Consider the following 14,910-nt stretch of genomic DNA (forward strand, 5'->3'; position numbering starts at 1 on the left):
AGTTGCACCAGTATTGGCTGTTAACATGAAAATTTACTCAATTCAGACTTTGTGGACTCTTTGTGTTTGGGGTAATAAGGGATTCCCTAAGAACGATCCTACATCTTCATTTTAACGTTTGTATTTATGGCATTATGTTGATGTTCTAATTCAGAGAGGTTTTATGTTACACAGGAAGGTGTTAGTTTAAATAGTTAGGATTCTTGGCCAAAGGTTCATTCTGGTGTAGAATTGTCTGCTTGTCAAACCAGATAATTAAACTCTACCCTGGTCCTGGAGATTTATCCTTCCAGCTATAGTTTAATATTAATTTTCCTAAAATAAAGTATCTTTCTAGAGGGGAGGGGCTTGGCTTGCTGAGTGAGCACTAGTTGTAAGAATTAGCGCATGGATCTAAAATGACCTTTTTTACCATTTTTCTCTGTGAATAAAAATGTCCATTTCTTGTTATACTGACTCTTTTTGGTGATAATGGAACACTCACTTCACTGCAAATAATATATCTTAGCATAAACAAATCATAGTATAAAAGTCAGATTATAATATTATACAATTATTTAACATATTACATCATTGTGTCTATTATAATGTCTTATTCCACTGGCAGATTTCTGCTTAATATTTTTGCTTGCTTGAAAAAAAAAAAAGACAAAAATCTATTAACTAGAATTCACCAAATAAAGCATCTTTAGTAGGTAACAAGCTTAAGAGTAAAAAAAATTAGTTAGAATATTATAATATAATATAATACTAATAAGATTCCTATTATATTTTTGTATTGATCTAAAAATAATATATTCAACTATTAATAATTACTAATAGATTTATGTTATTAACATGTTAATTATCTGTGTGTCAAGAGTGGTCAATCATGTGATATTTTATGACTTTTTATAAATTTTGGTGCAGGATAAAGACATAATAAACATCACGGAAATAAATATGCACACAGAACTCTGAGGCCAGAGCAGGATTTACCAAACGTGCTGTAACCATCATACCTTTCTACAGACTTGCCACAAACTGTGTCCCATTTATCCCTGAGTTCACAAAGCATGTCGTCCAGTTTCTGGTTGTCATCCTTAAGGGAGGTTTTGTCCTTGAGGGCTCGGCCTGTGCGTCCGGTCGTATCGTACACAGAGTGTTTCCCACCCAACGCCTTCTGGAACTCCTGCATCAACCCAAAAACACAGAGTCAGACTTAACACTCAGAGTCAGCTGAAGGACATACACTCTGGATCTGGTACAGGGAAATGGAGTTAAATGGCACGGCTTCTCTGTTAACTGACTCAACAGAAAGTGAAGGAATCTGCTGAGTTTACACCGCTGAGCTGTTAATTACACGCTGCTGTTCTCTCTCCTATACACCCACAACAAGACTGAGTCATAATAAAGCCTGACCAACAGGACAACTGGCTGCCCACCCGCAATTTTAACACCTAAAATGTATAAAACACTCCAATAAATTTAGTTATGCAGATTGATTGTAAGTTTTTAATGGTCAATGGTTGAAAAGATGAATGCAATCGTTTTATATTTGATATTATATAATAATATTTAATATAATATATCTGTTTATACCTCTTCCCCATGCAAAAATGTCTTCCAGCCAACAGTAAAAAACCTCAGCTAAAAGTGAACGGTATCATTCAGATGAGAGTCCCTGGGGCTTTGTGCTCATATTTCAGTGTAATCCACTACCAAAATCAAATTTAGTTTAAAAATACATTTTTATAAGCCTTTTTTAGCCTCACACCTTCAAATGTAACCAGGTTTAACAGGCCATCAAATCTAATAATGACTAATGTTTAATCTGTAACCTACACTTTTATTCACAACTGGGTAAATTAATCTGCTTGCAGCATTACCACCCAGTGATGTTCCACTGCTGCACCTTTACTTACAGAAGTACACAGATTTGCCGTTTGTAATTTGGAGTTTAAATCAGTCTACACCACAATGCTGTAACATTATTTTTTTATTTGTAGGCAAAACTAAATTCTGGTAGATAAATATAGTAGGTACATGAAGTAATATTTATTGATATCACAAAAATTTTGAGGATTTAATGGGGTCTAAAGGCGCTGTAGCCTTTAGTACTGTAAACAATACAATTCTCAGCTTATTATTTGTATAAAGACTATTCAGTTTTACTCACATCAGAAGTATCAGTTTATTATAATAGAAAAAGGCTGTTAAATATCAGCTCTGTATCAGCAAGAATCTCTACAGAGCTGCAGTTAGGAAGCAATTAAAATATTGTTTCTGTTTATCAGTGGCTCTGATAACTGAACTGACATAGTGCACTAATGTGTAGAAAAACAAACTGAATGTGTCGATGGGGGGTCTCAGAATCCCTGCATTCCTTCAATCTCCCTGGATTAAAAGTATCAGAGATCAGGGCTTGGCCTAATTTATTCAGCACAGAGAGGGATTATTATAGCATTATGGAAGCCCCAATATCACTAATGCTGAGGAGGGGTGATGTTTTATCAGCCCGGCCGCACACAGGCTTAACAGAATTACTATCACCGAGGCCAGATGATACTTCCTTTGTGAGTCAGAGCAGCCAAAAGGAGGAACACAATGATGGTGATGGAGAGAGCAGCTGGTTTCTGGTGATTCACACCTTGCCTGGGCATGGTTTACTGTACTTCTGCAGATGTGAGGCATGTGAGTTCATGGAAATGGATAAAGGCGACACAAAGGCCCCGCAGATCAGCAGGATGATGGGAAGACTGTCATTACTTGCGTTCAAAGAGAACAGAGTGAGATGAGATCACAGTCACCTTGTGCTGAGCCAGCTGCAGTTTGATCTTGTCGGGATCATTGGCGATCTCCAGCTCCGAGTCCAGTGCCCTTTCAGACTCCTCCAACCACTCCATCAGCTTAGTCCAGCTCTCGTGGAACTGTAGGGAAATAGTAGGAGGAGAGAACCTCTCGTTTAATAGTGTTTTGGTTATTGTCCAGGCTGAGCTATTTAAAATCAGGACTACCATTAGTGGATCAAGGCTCAAGACAGAGAACAAAAGAGCGTACACAGACGTACTGGATACAACATATGCCTACATTAAAAATGAATCTACTGCATCTACACAATCTTTAAATACAATAATAAAAGCACAATTTGCTTAGTAAGCTCTAATGCTAATGTTTTATATACAGCTCCACCACACTCCCATTGTGTCCTCAGTAGCAGATAACAGGTAAGATAAGTACGACTTTGTACACAGAAAGTTTGGAACAAAATCACAGATGAATACACTGCCTGGCCAAAAAAGAAAGTCTCCACCTGGATTTAAGTAAGTAAATGATGTGTGGTCTGCAGGTTTAGGTTCAGCAACAGTATGTGCTGAAAGAAAGAGGTCAGCTGACTACCTGAATATACTGAATATAGACCAGGTTATTCCATCCGTGGATTTTATCTTCCCTGATGACACGAGCATATTCCAAGATGACAATACCAGGATTCATGGGTCTGGAATTGTGAAAGAGTGATTCAGGGAGCATGAGATCATCATTTTCACACATGGATTAAAAGTTCACCACAGAGTCTAGACCTTAACCTCATTGAGAATCTTTGGGATGTGCTGGAGGAGACTTTGTGCAGTGGTCAGACTCTACCATCATCAATGCTGCTGCAAGATCTTGGTGAAAAATTAAGGCAGCACTGGATTAAAATAAATCTTGTGACATTGCAGAAGCTTATTGAAACAATACCACAGTGAATGTGTGCCACAATCAAAGCTAACGGCGGTCCAACCAAATATTAGAGTGTGTGAGCTTTTTTTGGCCAGGCAGTGTGTGATGAACCTTTTATCTGAAATAAAAAAATGTAGGATCATCTACTGAACTAGCTGCATCTAGTCTTAATAAAGCCTTCCAGGAAAGAGCAAACTGTAGATGATGAAATGGTATAAAAGAGTTAATCTTGTATGATCTATTATAGAGAGGTTCGCCACCTGTTTGGCACGTTTCCTGGCATCATCCAGCAGGCGTCCTCGCTCCACCGAGCGCTGCACCACTTTCTCCCAGCGGCTCTGCACACTAAGCAGCAGGTTCTTAATCAGCACCACATCCTGCTTCTGACTGAAGTACTTCAGATGGGTTCCTGTCTTATCCAGCTCGATGATCTGATCCCGGTGTGAGTTCACCTCTGTCACAAACACCTGCAGGGAAATCCAGCTTTAGTAGAGAGTAAAACCATCTGATCTGAACAAACAGCAACTGTACGTACTGACTACAGAGACTGGACAAAAACAATAAAAAAATAAATAAAAACTCAATAAGAATGCCATCAAATCATTCAATTCCAAAACTTGGTCCCCCACCCCCACCCACCCCCACCTTCACCCACCCACACACACCTCCACCCACACACCCACCCACACACACACACCTTATGCTCATCAATCTGGAACAAAATAGTCTCCAGGATGAGCGACGCTGGGGAGACCATGGTCAGGGTTTGCTCAGCTTGGGTCAGCCAGTTAATGAAGTCCTGCAATGAGTTGTGGAAATCTGTGGCCATCGCAAATGCCTCCTCCAGTTTCACCTACATCAAACACACACACACACAGCTGTAGTCATTCAAGCCATAATTACACTAAAACAATAGAATTAAGATCTCTCTCTGACTGAGCAGGGAAAGGATGTGTCACTCATCGAGCACTATAATATGAAGAAACATTTCCCCTACAAACATAAATACAGCATCACTTTCCTGTGATTCAGTGTTGCAGCCTGACTCACACAGGGCCATCTGGCCATAACCGGCTTTCTCCAATGTAAGCCCAACAAAGGCATCCAAAATAGCTGTTATTTATTTATTGTTTTAAAAATGATAAAAACAGCCTATAGCTCTTTGGTCAAAATGAACACAGCAAATATTCTTGATTATAATTTATTTGTCAAAAAGAACATTAACATTAGATTTATACCCAAAGCAGGAGCAGAGCAGAACAGATTTTTCTCTTCACTCCACAGCTTAACCCGCTGTTCTGTGAACCACAGGCGTACGTCTGACTTCACAGAACAGGCCCTATTGTTTCATACAGTGTCCCAGAGCTCCACAGCCCAGCCAGAAAAAATGCCCCATCTGACCACATCCACACTGACATCAGCACAATTCACAGCTCTGGCTTTCAAACACAGATCAGCGTGATCGGCCGTTTCCGTCTGTGGGACCTGAGGTCACGAGGCACTGAGCCACGCTGGCAGCTGGAACCAATTCAAAGCAGCACCCACCTTCCTCTCAGCCACCTTGGTCTGCACACACTCCCACTTGTCCTTCAGGTTACGGAGGTCCTGCTCTGTGGTGCTGTCCTGACCCTCAGGCGTCAGGGCGATCAGCTGCTGACCTCTGTGTAGAAGATTCTGATAGAGTTCCTCCTTCACCTCCACTGTCCCGCACAGCTCCTGTACACGCAAACACACATAAATATATATTAAATTAAATACAAACAGCATTTTAGCACTAATATTATTATTATTATTATTATTATTATTATTATTATTATTATTATTAATAAAGATAATAATATGTGATATATTTTTAATGTTAATTGTTGATAAATGAACCTATGTAAAATCTAGAAACTGGGGTGAGTTGTACCTGGATTAGCACTGCAGTAATAAAACAATTATTTTTGGCTAGCAATGCATGAAAACAAACTAAATGATTTAACAATATCTGATGTTGATGATATGCTTAAGCAGTTATCTGCTGATACATATATGATCATGATGTCACTGAGCACTTTTACTCTTACTGTCATTTTCATAGATGATGAACATTTTTAAAATACAGTTATTTTTTAAATATCTTTATTAATCTGGGTACAGACTAAAAATATATATTTCCATGGCACCTACTGTTTGGTGTAGTTTAAGATACAATTTTCCATTTGTCAACTGGATATTTTTTTCTTTCTGGCCTATTCTAAATTGTGTACTGTAACATGACAAGCCTTAATATCTGCAAAGGCCCTGGATGTTGTTATTTATAGTATTATATTTACTTGCATAAAATATTTTATTTATTGTTTTTTTTTGTTATTGTACCCATTAGGCTTTTTTTTTAGGAAGGGTGGATTCCGCTATTGAGTCTGAATTGTACCCTTATCTCTATGAAGCTGCTTTGTAACAATGCCTGTTGTTTAAAGTGTGATTTAGGCTACATGAATGATCTTGAACTTGGTCCCAGAATAGATCTGATTTGTCAGAAAGTTCTGCTCTATTAGAAAGGTCAGTCTTTGCTGCAGCTAACGTCTGTGATCATTGTGTTTCAGTCACTGCAGCTATGACGTATTAGCTGGGGTTTATATAATGAGGTAATGAAGTGTGAAAAAGGCTTTAGGGGCAGAGTGTGGGGTCAAACCAAACATTAGAGAAGACAGTGATGAACATTTTTTCTGCACATCCAGGTTGAACTTGACTGGAGTATCTAAATCTAAACAGTGGTGCTAATTATTCACACAGTTTTATTTACTGTTTACAACTTGTCATAAAAAAAAAAAAAAACCTCTGAAATGAAATTGGGTGTGCTTGAACTGGTACGAGCACGCCATCTGTAGTGGGCCTTTCGGAGTCTTAAATACATACCAGATGGGCGTTAAGCTGCTCGCGGGCCGTGTCTGGTAAGCCTCCAACCGCCTTTGATGCCAAAAGCTGACGTTCTGTGTCTTTCAGCCATTGCTGCATATCTTCAATCTCACCATGGAAACCTTGGGCCTAGGACACAATGCAGACAGCGTCATGACAATAGACTCCACAGACTCATTAGCAGAGGTGAAAAGAAGTTTAAAACATGGATGTTTCTCTTATTAATCTCTAGGGGGGAATAAAAACAGCACGTTTGTGAAACCTCCCAGCTAGAATAATGGTGTCTGAGTCTGTATATGCATAAAAACATTTAATTTAGTTTGAGGAACAAACGTCTATAAATTAGCCTAAACAGAAATAAAAGGAGTTATTGTATTGTCCAGTTTTTAAAGGCCAATGAAAACAGAATTGCTAAGATCAAACCTTATTAATCTGGACAGCATAAACTACAATTCCAATAAAACAGAAGAATAAAAAGAATGTAATAGCAACTGCTAGTACAAAAACACACTCTATTTCAAATCTTATATCAAAGGGATCCCCCAGTGTGTGTGTGCACGTATAAGTGTGTGCATGGCTGTATATTTGTGTGTAAGTGCAGATCTCTGAAAGCCTAAGATTTTCCCTCTTCCTCCCTCACATTCCTCGACTAGAGTTCTTCGCTTCTTTTGAAAGCATCATCAATCACAGCAGCGCTTCGAACAAACCCTCACATTCCTCTGAGCTGCCAGTGAGCTAAGCTATATGTCAGAGTCAGACCTGGAGCAAAGCGCTGTCCAGAAGCTGCCTCCTCTGCTCAGTCTTCTCCAGGATGCCCCTCCAGCGCAGGTTGAGGTTTTCCAGCTTGCTCTGCAGCCCGCAGGCCTCTTCTCCTGCACTGGACTCCATTAGATCGCCCCCTGCCTTGTTCACTGCTTCAACCGTGCTTTTATGGGCCAGGACGTCGTTCTGCAGCACCTGGAGATAAAAGACACAGAGCTTTATTAAAGAGTTTAACTCTTTTTTTCTGATACCTGTATTATTAAATGAAATGTTTTGTGGGCCCCTGATGGAGAGGACAGTATTCACATAAAACAAAAAAAAAAACAAACATGACATTAGTATATGTATCCACCCTAACCGCACTTACATGGTGCTTTGCGAGCTCTATCTCAATGGCTTTGGGGTCTCCACTGGTTTTCTTTTGTTCATTAAGCAGGTCTTCAGTGTGAGTAAGCCAGGCCAGAAGCTCGTCTAGAGCATGCTGGAACTGCCCTAAGGCCAGCAATGCTCCCTCCAGCTTGTGCTGCAAGACATTAAGAGAATGAATGAGACTTCAGTGATCAGTAATCAACATATTATAGAAAATGATTTAGTTTAACAAACAGAATCAGAATAAAATCTACAATAACTAACACTAGAATGAGGACAGTCTGCAGTAGTACAGAAGGAATGGCTCTGGGAAGGTTTAACAGTCAAATCATTACCTGTCTGTTGATGAGTTTCTCGTCCAGGCCGTCCCAGAGCATTTTTAGTTCATTGATAGGCTCCTGAATAGCAACACGGTCACCTTCCTCCAGAACCTTCTTTAGAAGCAGCCCTGCTTGATGGTTCAGCCTCTCCATCTCAATCTGAAGTTGGTAGGCCTCGCCTTTGAACTCCTGCACAAACACTCCCATTAGACAAAAGTCACCAACTCGACCAGACAAAACATTCAATATCACCCGTCCTACTTCTTAGATAAGCCATGTATGCATAGGTATATTTGACTAACATCAGAGAGAGTGCAGGTCTGTTTGTCTTCTTCTCTTTAGAATTATATTTATTAACAATACAATGTTTATAACAATGAACCTTTGAACTAGCTGTGGGACAGCGAATAAAGTGAGTGCTCACTGGATAAACACAGCTGGTATTTGGTCTGTAAGGCCACTATGTTTATCAAACAAGCAGACAAGGCAGGGCTGGGTGGGATCACCGAAACGTGCCTTTATGCTTTGATCAATATGAACCAAGAACAACCAGTAGTTGCAGGTTAAAGAACAAGCAGTTTACACACATACACACACACACACACATACATTTGTGAACCAGAAAAGTAATACCTTCAGCTCCTTAATCTGCTGTTTCACAGTCTCCAGGTCTGTGCCCACGGGTGACATCGAATCCAGTTTGCTCTCCATAATATCCACCCAATCAAACATGCCCTGTAGAGGAGGAATGACACTTTATTGTCACTGACAGAACACAATGCTGACTTGACTCGCACTGAACTTTTACCCTGATTTAATCCAACCAAGGCCATCAATTTTTCACTTTGAAGCGGTTTAAGTGATTATCACTTCAGCCAACTGCATGTACAAAAAAAAAAACAAAAACATGTAAATTGTTGAACTACAGCTGATACAAAATGTTCTCATACAGAGTTCCCCAATGATGGAACAAACTACCTTCCACTACCAGATCAGGAGAATCTCTCGCTATCTTTAATAAACACCTGAAGACAGAGCTCTTCAAAGAGCACTTACTCTCTTAACACCTCTAACTAACTACCTTCCACTACCAGATCAGGAGAATCTCTCACTATCTTTAATAAACTCCCCCTTCAAAGAGGACTTACTCTCTAAACACCTCTAACTAACACACTAACTACTTCTAACCTCATTTCCTTCTTCCCCTCCTTTACTCCTCCATCCCATTATTTCTCTTTGACCTCCTTTAGACCCTGACGATTTTTTATTATTTTTTAACCCTAAACTTCTACTACTCTATGTACATCAACATTTTAAGTCGCTTTGGACAAAAGCTTCTGCCAAACGTAATGTAAAGTAATTTAAAACATACTGTCATATAGTGTGAAATGAACACACATTGTGTCCATGCTCCAATATCAAGCATTCAGCATTTTTTCCACTGAAGCACAAAGAAAGCAAATGAGTCATGCTGAGTAATAACACGCTGACGAAATGGAAGTTTAACATCATCTAACCACCAGAGTCACTGATGTTATGATGAACTACTAAGTGCACTGAATCTGTTTGTGTCATAAAGAGGTCACAGTGTACCTGAAGACCGTCCTGGAACTGCACAGCAGCCTGCATGGCCTCCTCCAGCCTCTCCACTCGTTCCTTCCATGTCTTATTTAGAGTCTCCCATGCCACGTTCACCTAAAACGCATAACAGAGATAATATGAGGTCTTAATATTGCTGCCAGATATATAGTGATCATTGAATTCAGGATTTTTTATAATTTATTAACCTACAGCTATATATATATTATGCACAGTTGTATGTTGAACTATGTACATACAGTGATTTGTTTTACATTTACAGTCTTTCCAAATTGTGATTAAAGTTTATTGATGGTGGTTCATAAAAGCAGTGGTTAAACAAAGATGTGGTTCTTAAACAAAACAATATATTGCCTAACTTTTTTTTTAGAAATCACAATATTCAGTCACATCAACAATCAGCCTAATGTTACATGTCTAGGACAGTGTATATGCTCTCTTGTTTCTCCGTCTCTTTTACCTCATCCAGACTCTTCTTGATCACTGGTTTGTCTGGCTCTCCACAGGCTGTCATCAGCTCTGTCCCCAGGTTCTGAACCACATTCAGCTCCTCCTGAAGACCATCAATCTCCTCCCTGTAGGACTGTGGCCAGCAAAACCCAGAAAAACTACCATGAGTGAACTGAAGAAGTCTAACTAGTCAGACTAAACAGATCATCTGTATACTTTTTAATGCTAATATGTCTACAGCTCACAGACCTCTACAGACTCCTGCTGCTGTTTGACAACAGAGGGATCCACACCAGGCTCCTCCAGCTCTCTCAGCAGGTCCTGTGTGTCCTTGATGGTGACAATAAGAGCACAGTGATCACACCAGAACTTCTCTGCCAGGTCCATCACATCCAGGAGTTTAGCCTCCCTCTCTTCCAGAAGAGCCTGGATGTCGTTCCACAGGAACACCATCTGGTCCAGCTTGTCTTGCACGGCTTTGAAGTAAAAATGGAGTAAAAGGAAGTGAGACTCTAGGACATTTTCTTTAAATGTGAATTCTGTGATCTGAAGTGACTGCAGATGACTGCAGTGCCTACCTTTAGCAGACAGGTCTTTGTCTGCTCCCTCAGAACGAGTGATCATTTCCTCTCCACGTTGTTTCAGAGTTTCATACGCGGGCTGCAGTTTCTCCAAGTCCATATTCACAGCTTTGTTCTCAGATATCTGCTCACGGATCTTCTCCACTTCTACAGAGATGGAGGGGGGCTGGCGCAGACGCTCCACTATACGCTCCAGAGACTCCAGCATAGGGTCAATCTTATCGTGGAACTTTGGAAGGAAAAGGCCAACATTTACAGCAGTGTTACAAACACAGTGCAGACCTCAGCAGCAAGACATTCATTATTCAGTGTATCTTGTCTCTTTAAAACTAATTAAGCCAGGGACCTTTCATACTCCATACAGCAGGCAATCAATTCAGCTGAACATGACCTGGTCAGGAAGCTTCTTAGTGAAAACTATGCACCACTTTCCTCCTGCTCATATCAGCGCTCATGACAGATACATCCTTTTACTTCCTGAAAACAAGCTAAAAGTTGATTCCCATCAGGAGGCCATGACGTCACACCTCATTAATGAGCGGTCACTGTTCTAAAGGACCATGTAAGAACTGCTTTCAGAGACTTTTATCTTTGATTTGGTGAGGACCAAATGATGGCAATCAGGTCTCAAACAATACTTCTAAGCACTGCTTCTGTAGTTCGTTCTGGTCATCTGACTGATTTAAACAATGTAATTTCACATACAATACAAAGGCTCAACTAGTACATCAAAAAAGTTCAGTAAAGTTCATTCATTAAATAGGAAGAGTGACAAAGAGATCAGAATCTAAGACCTAAGAAAGCAGCTTACCTGTGTGGATTTGGAGATGGCCTCGTCAAGTGCAGCAGCTCTGTGTTTAACATCTGCTTTAAGCTGAGCATACAGCTTGTCAGTGGCCTGGTATTTCTCCCTGATGGGCTCTCCCTGCACTGGACTCAACTCTACCAGCTGAGGACCAGTTTTGTTCATCTTGTCTATGTGCGGCTTGTGTTCCGCAATCAGCTCCCTCAGTTGCTAAAAGAAAAAAAAAAAAGACAGAGATCACTGGAGTGGTATATGCTGTGCAAAAGTCAGATACCATCCGTTATTCAATGGCCGTTACATGTAGGCTATGTATGGTTGAAATAGACGTTTCTAGAATTTGACAATATATATATGTGTATTATGTACCCCTAGAAAACTTTGCTCCACATTCCGTCAAATCTGTAATAATTTCTGCAAATATATTTGTGGGCATTTCAGTTCATTTTTCCACAGTGAGTTGTTGAGTTAATTACAAACCGTAATGAAACAGAGCAGTGGACGGGCTTTTGGGATGATTTGTGTGGTTTGAATCTGGGTTCCTTTTCCCCCCTAATCATTTACGTATTGACAGCTTTGACTGGAAATGATTAGGATGAAGAATACTCTCTGATTGCTGCATTCATACACAGTAACCAGTATTGGTCTGCATGAAGTTCTTACCCGCAGCTCTTCTTGTTGTTGTCTAAGTGCTTCATACTCGATGGCGAGATGTGGAAGCTGGGTAAAGTTAGCCTGGGTCTCCTGAAGCCATGGCCACAGCTCCTCATAGGTCTCCCAGAACTGGCAGGCCAGTGAGTGGGTCCTCTCCAGCTGCAGACAGCGCTCTGAGTTCAGCTGACTCACTGCGCTGTATTTCTCCAAGAGAGACTGGACCTTACCCTGTTCCATTGACAAGAGTCACACATTACTCACAGCCCTCCAACTCCACTCTCACCAAAGGACAATGTCTGATAGACATACTAACGGTCAAAAGTTTTAGAACACCCCCAGTCCCCAGTTTTTATTTTAGCTGATTTTTGCCATTTAGGCTCTAAAGAGAATAACCTAAAATGGTACAATATCCAGTAAACTTGACTCCAAATTTAGCACAAACTCACACACACTGTTTTCTGAAGCATTTACACAACACAACAATTACACAGCACATTTACACTGTCACCATAATAACTAGAAAACTAGTAACTATAAATAATAAAATGTACTCTGAACACTAGAGAAGACTGATACAGAAAGAGGTCTGGCTGACCTACATGGCAACACCTGCCTTCAGCTCAGCTTCAGATTGGACTAAGTCTCAGTTTCAGCAGTGAAGAGAAGAGGTGTGAGTGTACAGTAATAAAGTCATTGCTAAGCTTGTCTGGGCCATACAACTCTGCTACTGGACTACTAAACAATAGGGGTGTTCTAAAACTTTTGACCGGTAGTGTATAAGGTAACATTAGCTGTAAGTTTGAATCGCATCTGATCACAGTGAGAAGGTTGTTTCCTGACCTTCAGAGCCTGCTTCTCCGCCTTGTCCTTGCTGCTCATGATGGCGTCGCCTGTCTTCACGATATCATCCACTGCATCCTTGTGCCTCATAATGTCCATGGAGAAGCTCTGGAAAAGACACAGTGCTGCTGTTTATGGCACGGGTCACACGCAGATGTTTGCTGCTTTCTGTTATTACTTGTGGTGTGAGCCAGTAATGATCGGGGTCTGTTCAGACTGACCTTCTGCTCCTGCAGCTGAGCGGTGGTCTGCTCCGGCTCCAGCTTGATGTCCCCTAGAGATGACAACTTCCTCTCTGCCTCAGTCAGCCAGGCTAGCTCAGTGTCTGCTGCCTGCTCAAACTGAACATCAGGAAACAGAAACAGTAGGCATTACCAAGGATCAATAAAACCCTGAGCTCATACAAACAGCCTGCAGCACAGATACACGTTACTTCTTTTGTTTAATAATTTTAACATTTAATACTGTAGAAGTGCACAACGCAAAACATATCAAAGCTCTAGGTGTCTTGGTGGCTTCTCGCACTATCCTCAACTTTGCATGATCACTTAGTTTGTGACAGATTAGTCAGATTAACACGTTCACATTTCTTTCCAAAAGCAAAGTGTATTAAATTTTAAAGGCTGTAAAAGTGGAAAAGATCTGGAGGATTAATGTGTTTTACAAGCAAAATTCAAGTAGATGATAAATGAATGAACAATACATGTATGTGGATTCTCTAATTCAAATCTAAAGTAATAACAAGGAGATAAAGAGCACATGGAGTCAATATATTAAGAATTCTTTATGAGATTGACGGCAAAGTTAACTTGCCCCGTTTATCTTTCAAATTGACACAAATAATAATAATGAAAAAACAACATAGTCTAAAACAATTGTAAAGCTATATTTAAATGAGACGTTTACAATACGTGTCTATTAGCACTTTTCTTTCATGCATTCTTGGCTTGCTGCGTGTGGGCATGTCTGTGATGTTTCTAAATTCAAATGAAGCTACAGTAGCAGACAATCATAAGTTTAAGATTATTAATTTTTAATCAACCTCACTGTAATCTAAAGTTCTATACATCCATATTCCACCATTTTCAGCTTCTTTTCTGTTTGAAGGCGACTTTTCTGTGTGTGTAGGGATCTTATGTGTATCTTGTTATCGCAGGCTACTGGTTCCTGATTGGCTGAATTAAGCACGGTCGCTGGATTCATTTGACTAAAGTTGAGCTGAATTTTTTCGCTGCAGGGCGGGGCTGTGTTCAACGCAACGTAACGTAAAATAAATAGGATGCTTCAAGGCTTAAGTTCCAGTGAACACGTACCGTTACAATCACAGATTCTATCACAGAAACAACTTACAACATGTAATATGTCATATTACAGCTTTATCCAGGTAGGATTACCTTTATACAGACTCCTGCAGTGTTCTTCATGTATTAATTTGCTTTAAAATCAGCCATGTCTGTTTTTGTCCCCACTACCTTTGGGAGAACACTACAGGTTGAATTACCTGCTGTTTTATGCAGAACTCAGTAGTGGTCTTATTATTTAATTTTTTTTTAGCAAATGTCACTCTACATTGAAAATGACTGATTAAACACTTTCAGGAGTGCAAAAAAAAAAGATTCAAACTGTTTTTAGAGACTTGCTTCCCCCAAACCTGAGGTCACGTACATTTTATTGCCATCTCTGAATGTGTGGATGTGATCATTTATTTTACATTTATTTTTACAATCCTTGACAAATTAATCCAATTCAAACTGGGTTTATGAAGGATTTAAAGAATCATAATAAAAATAGCAACCTTAATTACTTGACACTTTACTTCACTTCACACTGATGTGTCAAAAAGCATCCATGCACTTTCAGAACCTTATAAAGCAAAGGATACATCAGTACCACCAGCATGGGTGGGCATTACCCCACAGCACAGCTGGGC

The 14,910-nt window shown here is 40.0% G+C and overlaps 1 protein-coding gene across 4 annotated transcripts in view; it reads right to left on the bottom strand.

Annotated features, from left to right (window-relative positions):
* The window catches only part of dst (dystonin), a 192,119-nt gene that overhangs the window by 16,230 nt on the left and 160,979 nt on the right, over positions 1–14,910 (bottom strand). For all 4 annotated transcript variants that reach the window (XM_049481090.1, XM_049481088.1, XM_049481087.1 and 1 more), the window contains 18 exons: positions 13,202–13,321; positions 12,981–13,088; positions 12,150–12,368; positions 11,496–11,699; positions 10,682–10,913; positions 10,353–10,579; positions 10,114–10,236; positions 9,648–9,749; positions 8,688–8,789; positions 8,070–8,243; positions 7,733–7,888; positions 7,363–7,560; positions 6,604–6,732; positions 5,248–5,418; positions 4,400–4,555; positions 3,963–4,169; positions 2,790–2,909; positions 1,002–1,171 (listed from right to left, as the gene is read on the bottom strand). In XM_049481090.1, coding sequence (XP_049337047.1) covers positions 1,002–1,171; positions 2,790–2,909; positions 3,963–4,169; positions 4,400–4,555; positions 5,248–5,418; positions 6,604–6,732; positions 7,363–7,560; positions 7,733–7,888; positions 8,070–8,243; positions 8,688–8,789; positions 9,648–9,749; positions 10,114–10,236; positions 10,353–10,579; positions 10,682–10,913; positions 11,496–11,699; positions 12,150–12,368; positions 12,981–13,088; positions 13,202–13,321 — 2,918 coding nt within the window. The remainder of the gene's footprint in view (positions 1–1,001; positions 1,172–2,789; positions 2,910–3,962; positions 4,170–4,399; positions 4,556–5,247; positions 5,419–6,603; positions 6,733–7,362; positions 7,561–7,732; positions 7,889–8,069; positions 8,244–8,687; positions 8,790–9,647; positions 9,750–10,113; positions 10,237–10,352; positions 10,580–10,681; positions 10,914–11,495; positions 11,700–12,149; positions 12,369–12,980; positions 13,089–13,201; positions 13,322–14,910) is intronic.

The sequence above is a fragment of the Astyanax mexicanus genome, chromosome 7 (genome assembly GCF_023375975.1).
Source record: "Astyanax mexicanus isolate ESR-SI-001 chromosome 7, AstMex3_surface, whole genome shotgun sequence".
Taxonomy (NCBI): Eukaryota; Metazoa; Chordata; class Actinopteri; order Characiformes; family Acestrorhamphidae; genus Astyanax; species Astyanax mexicanus.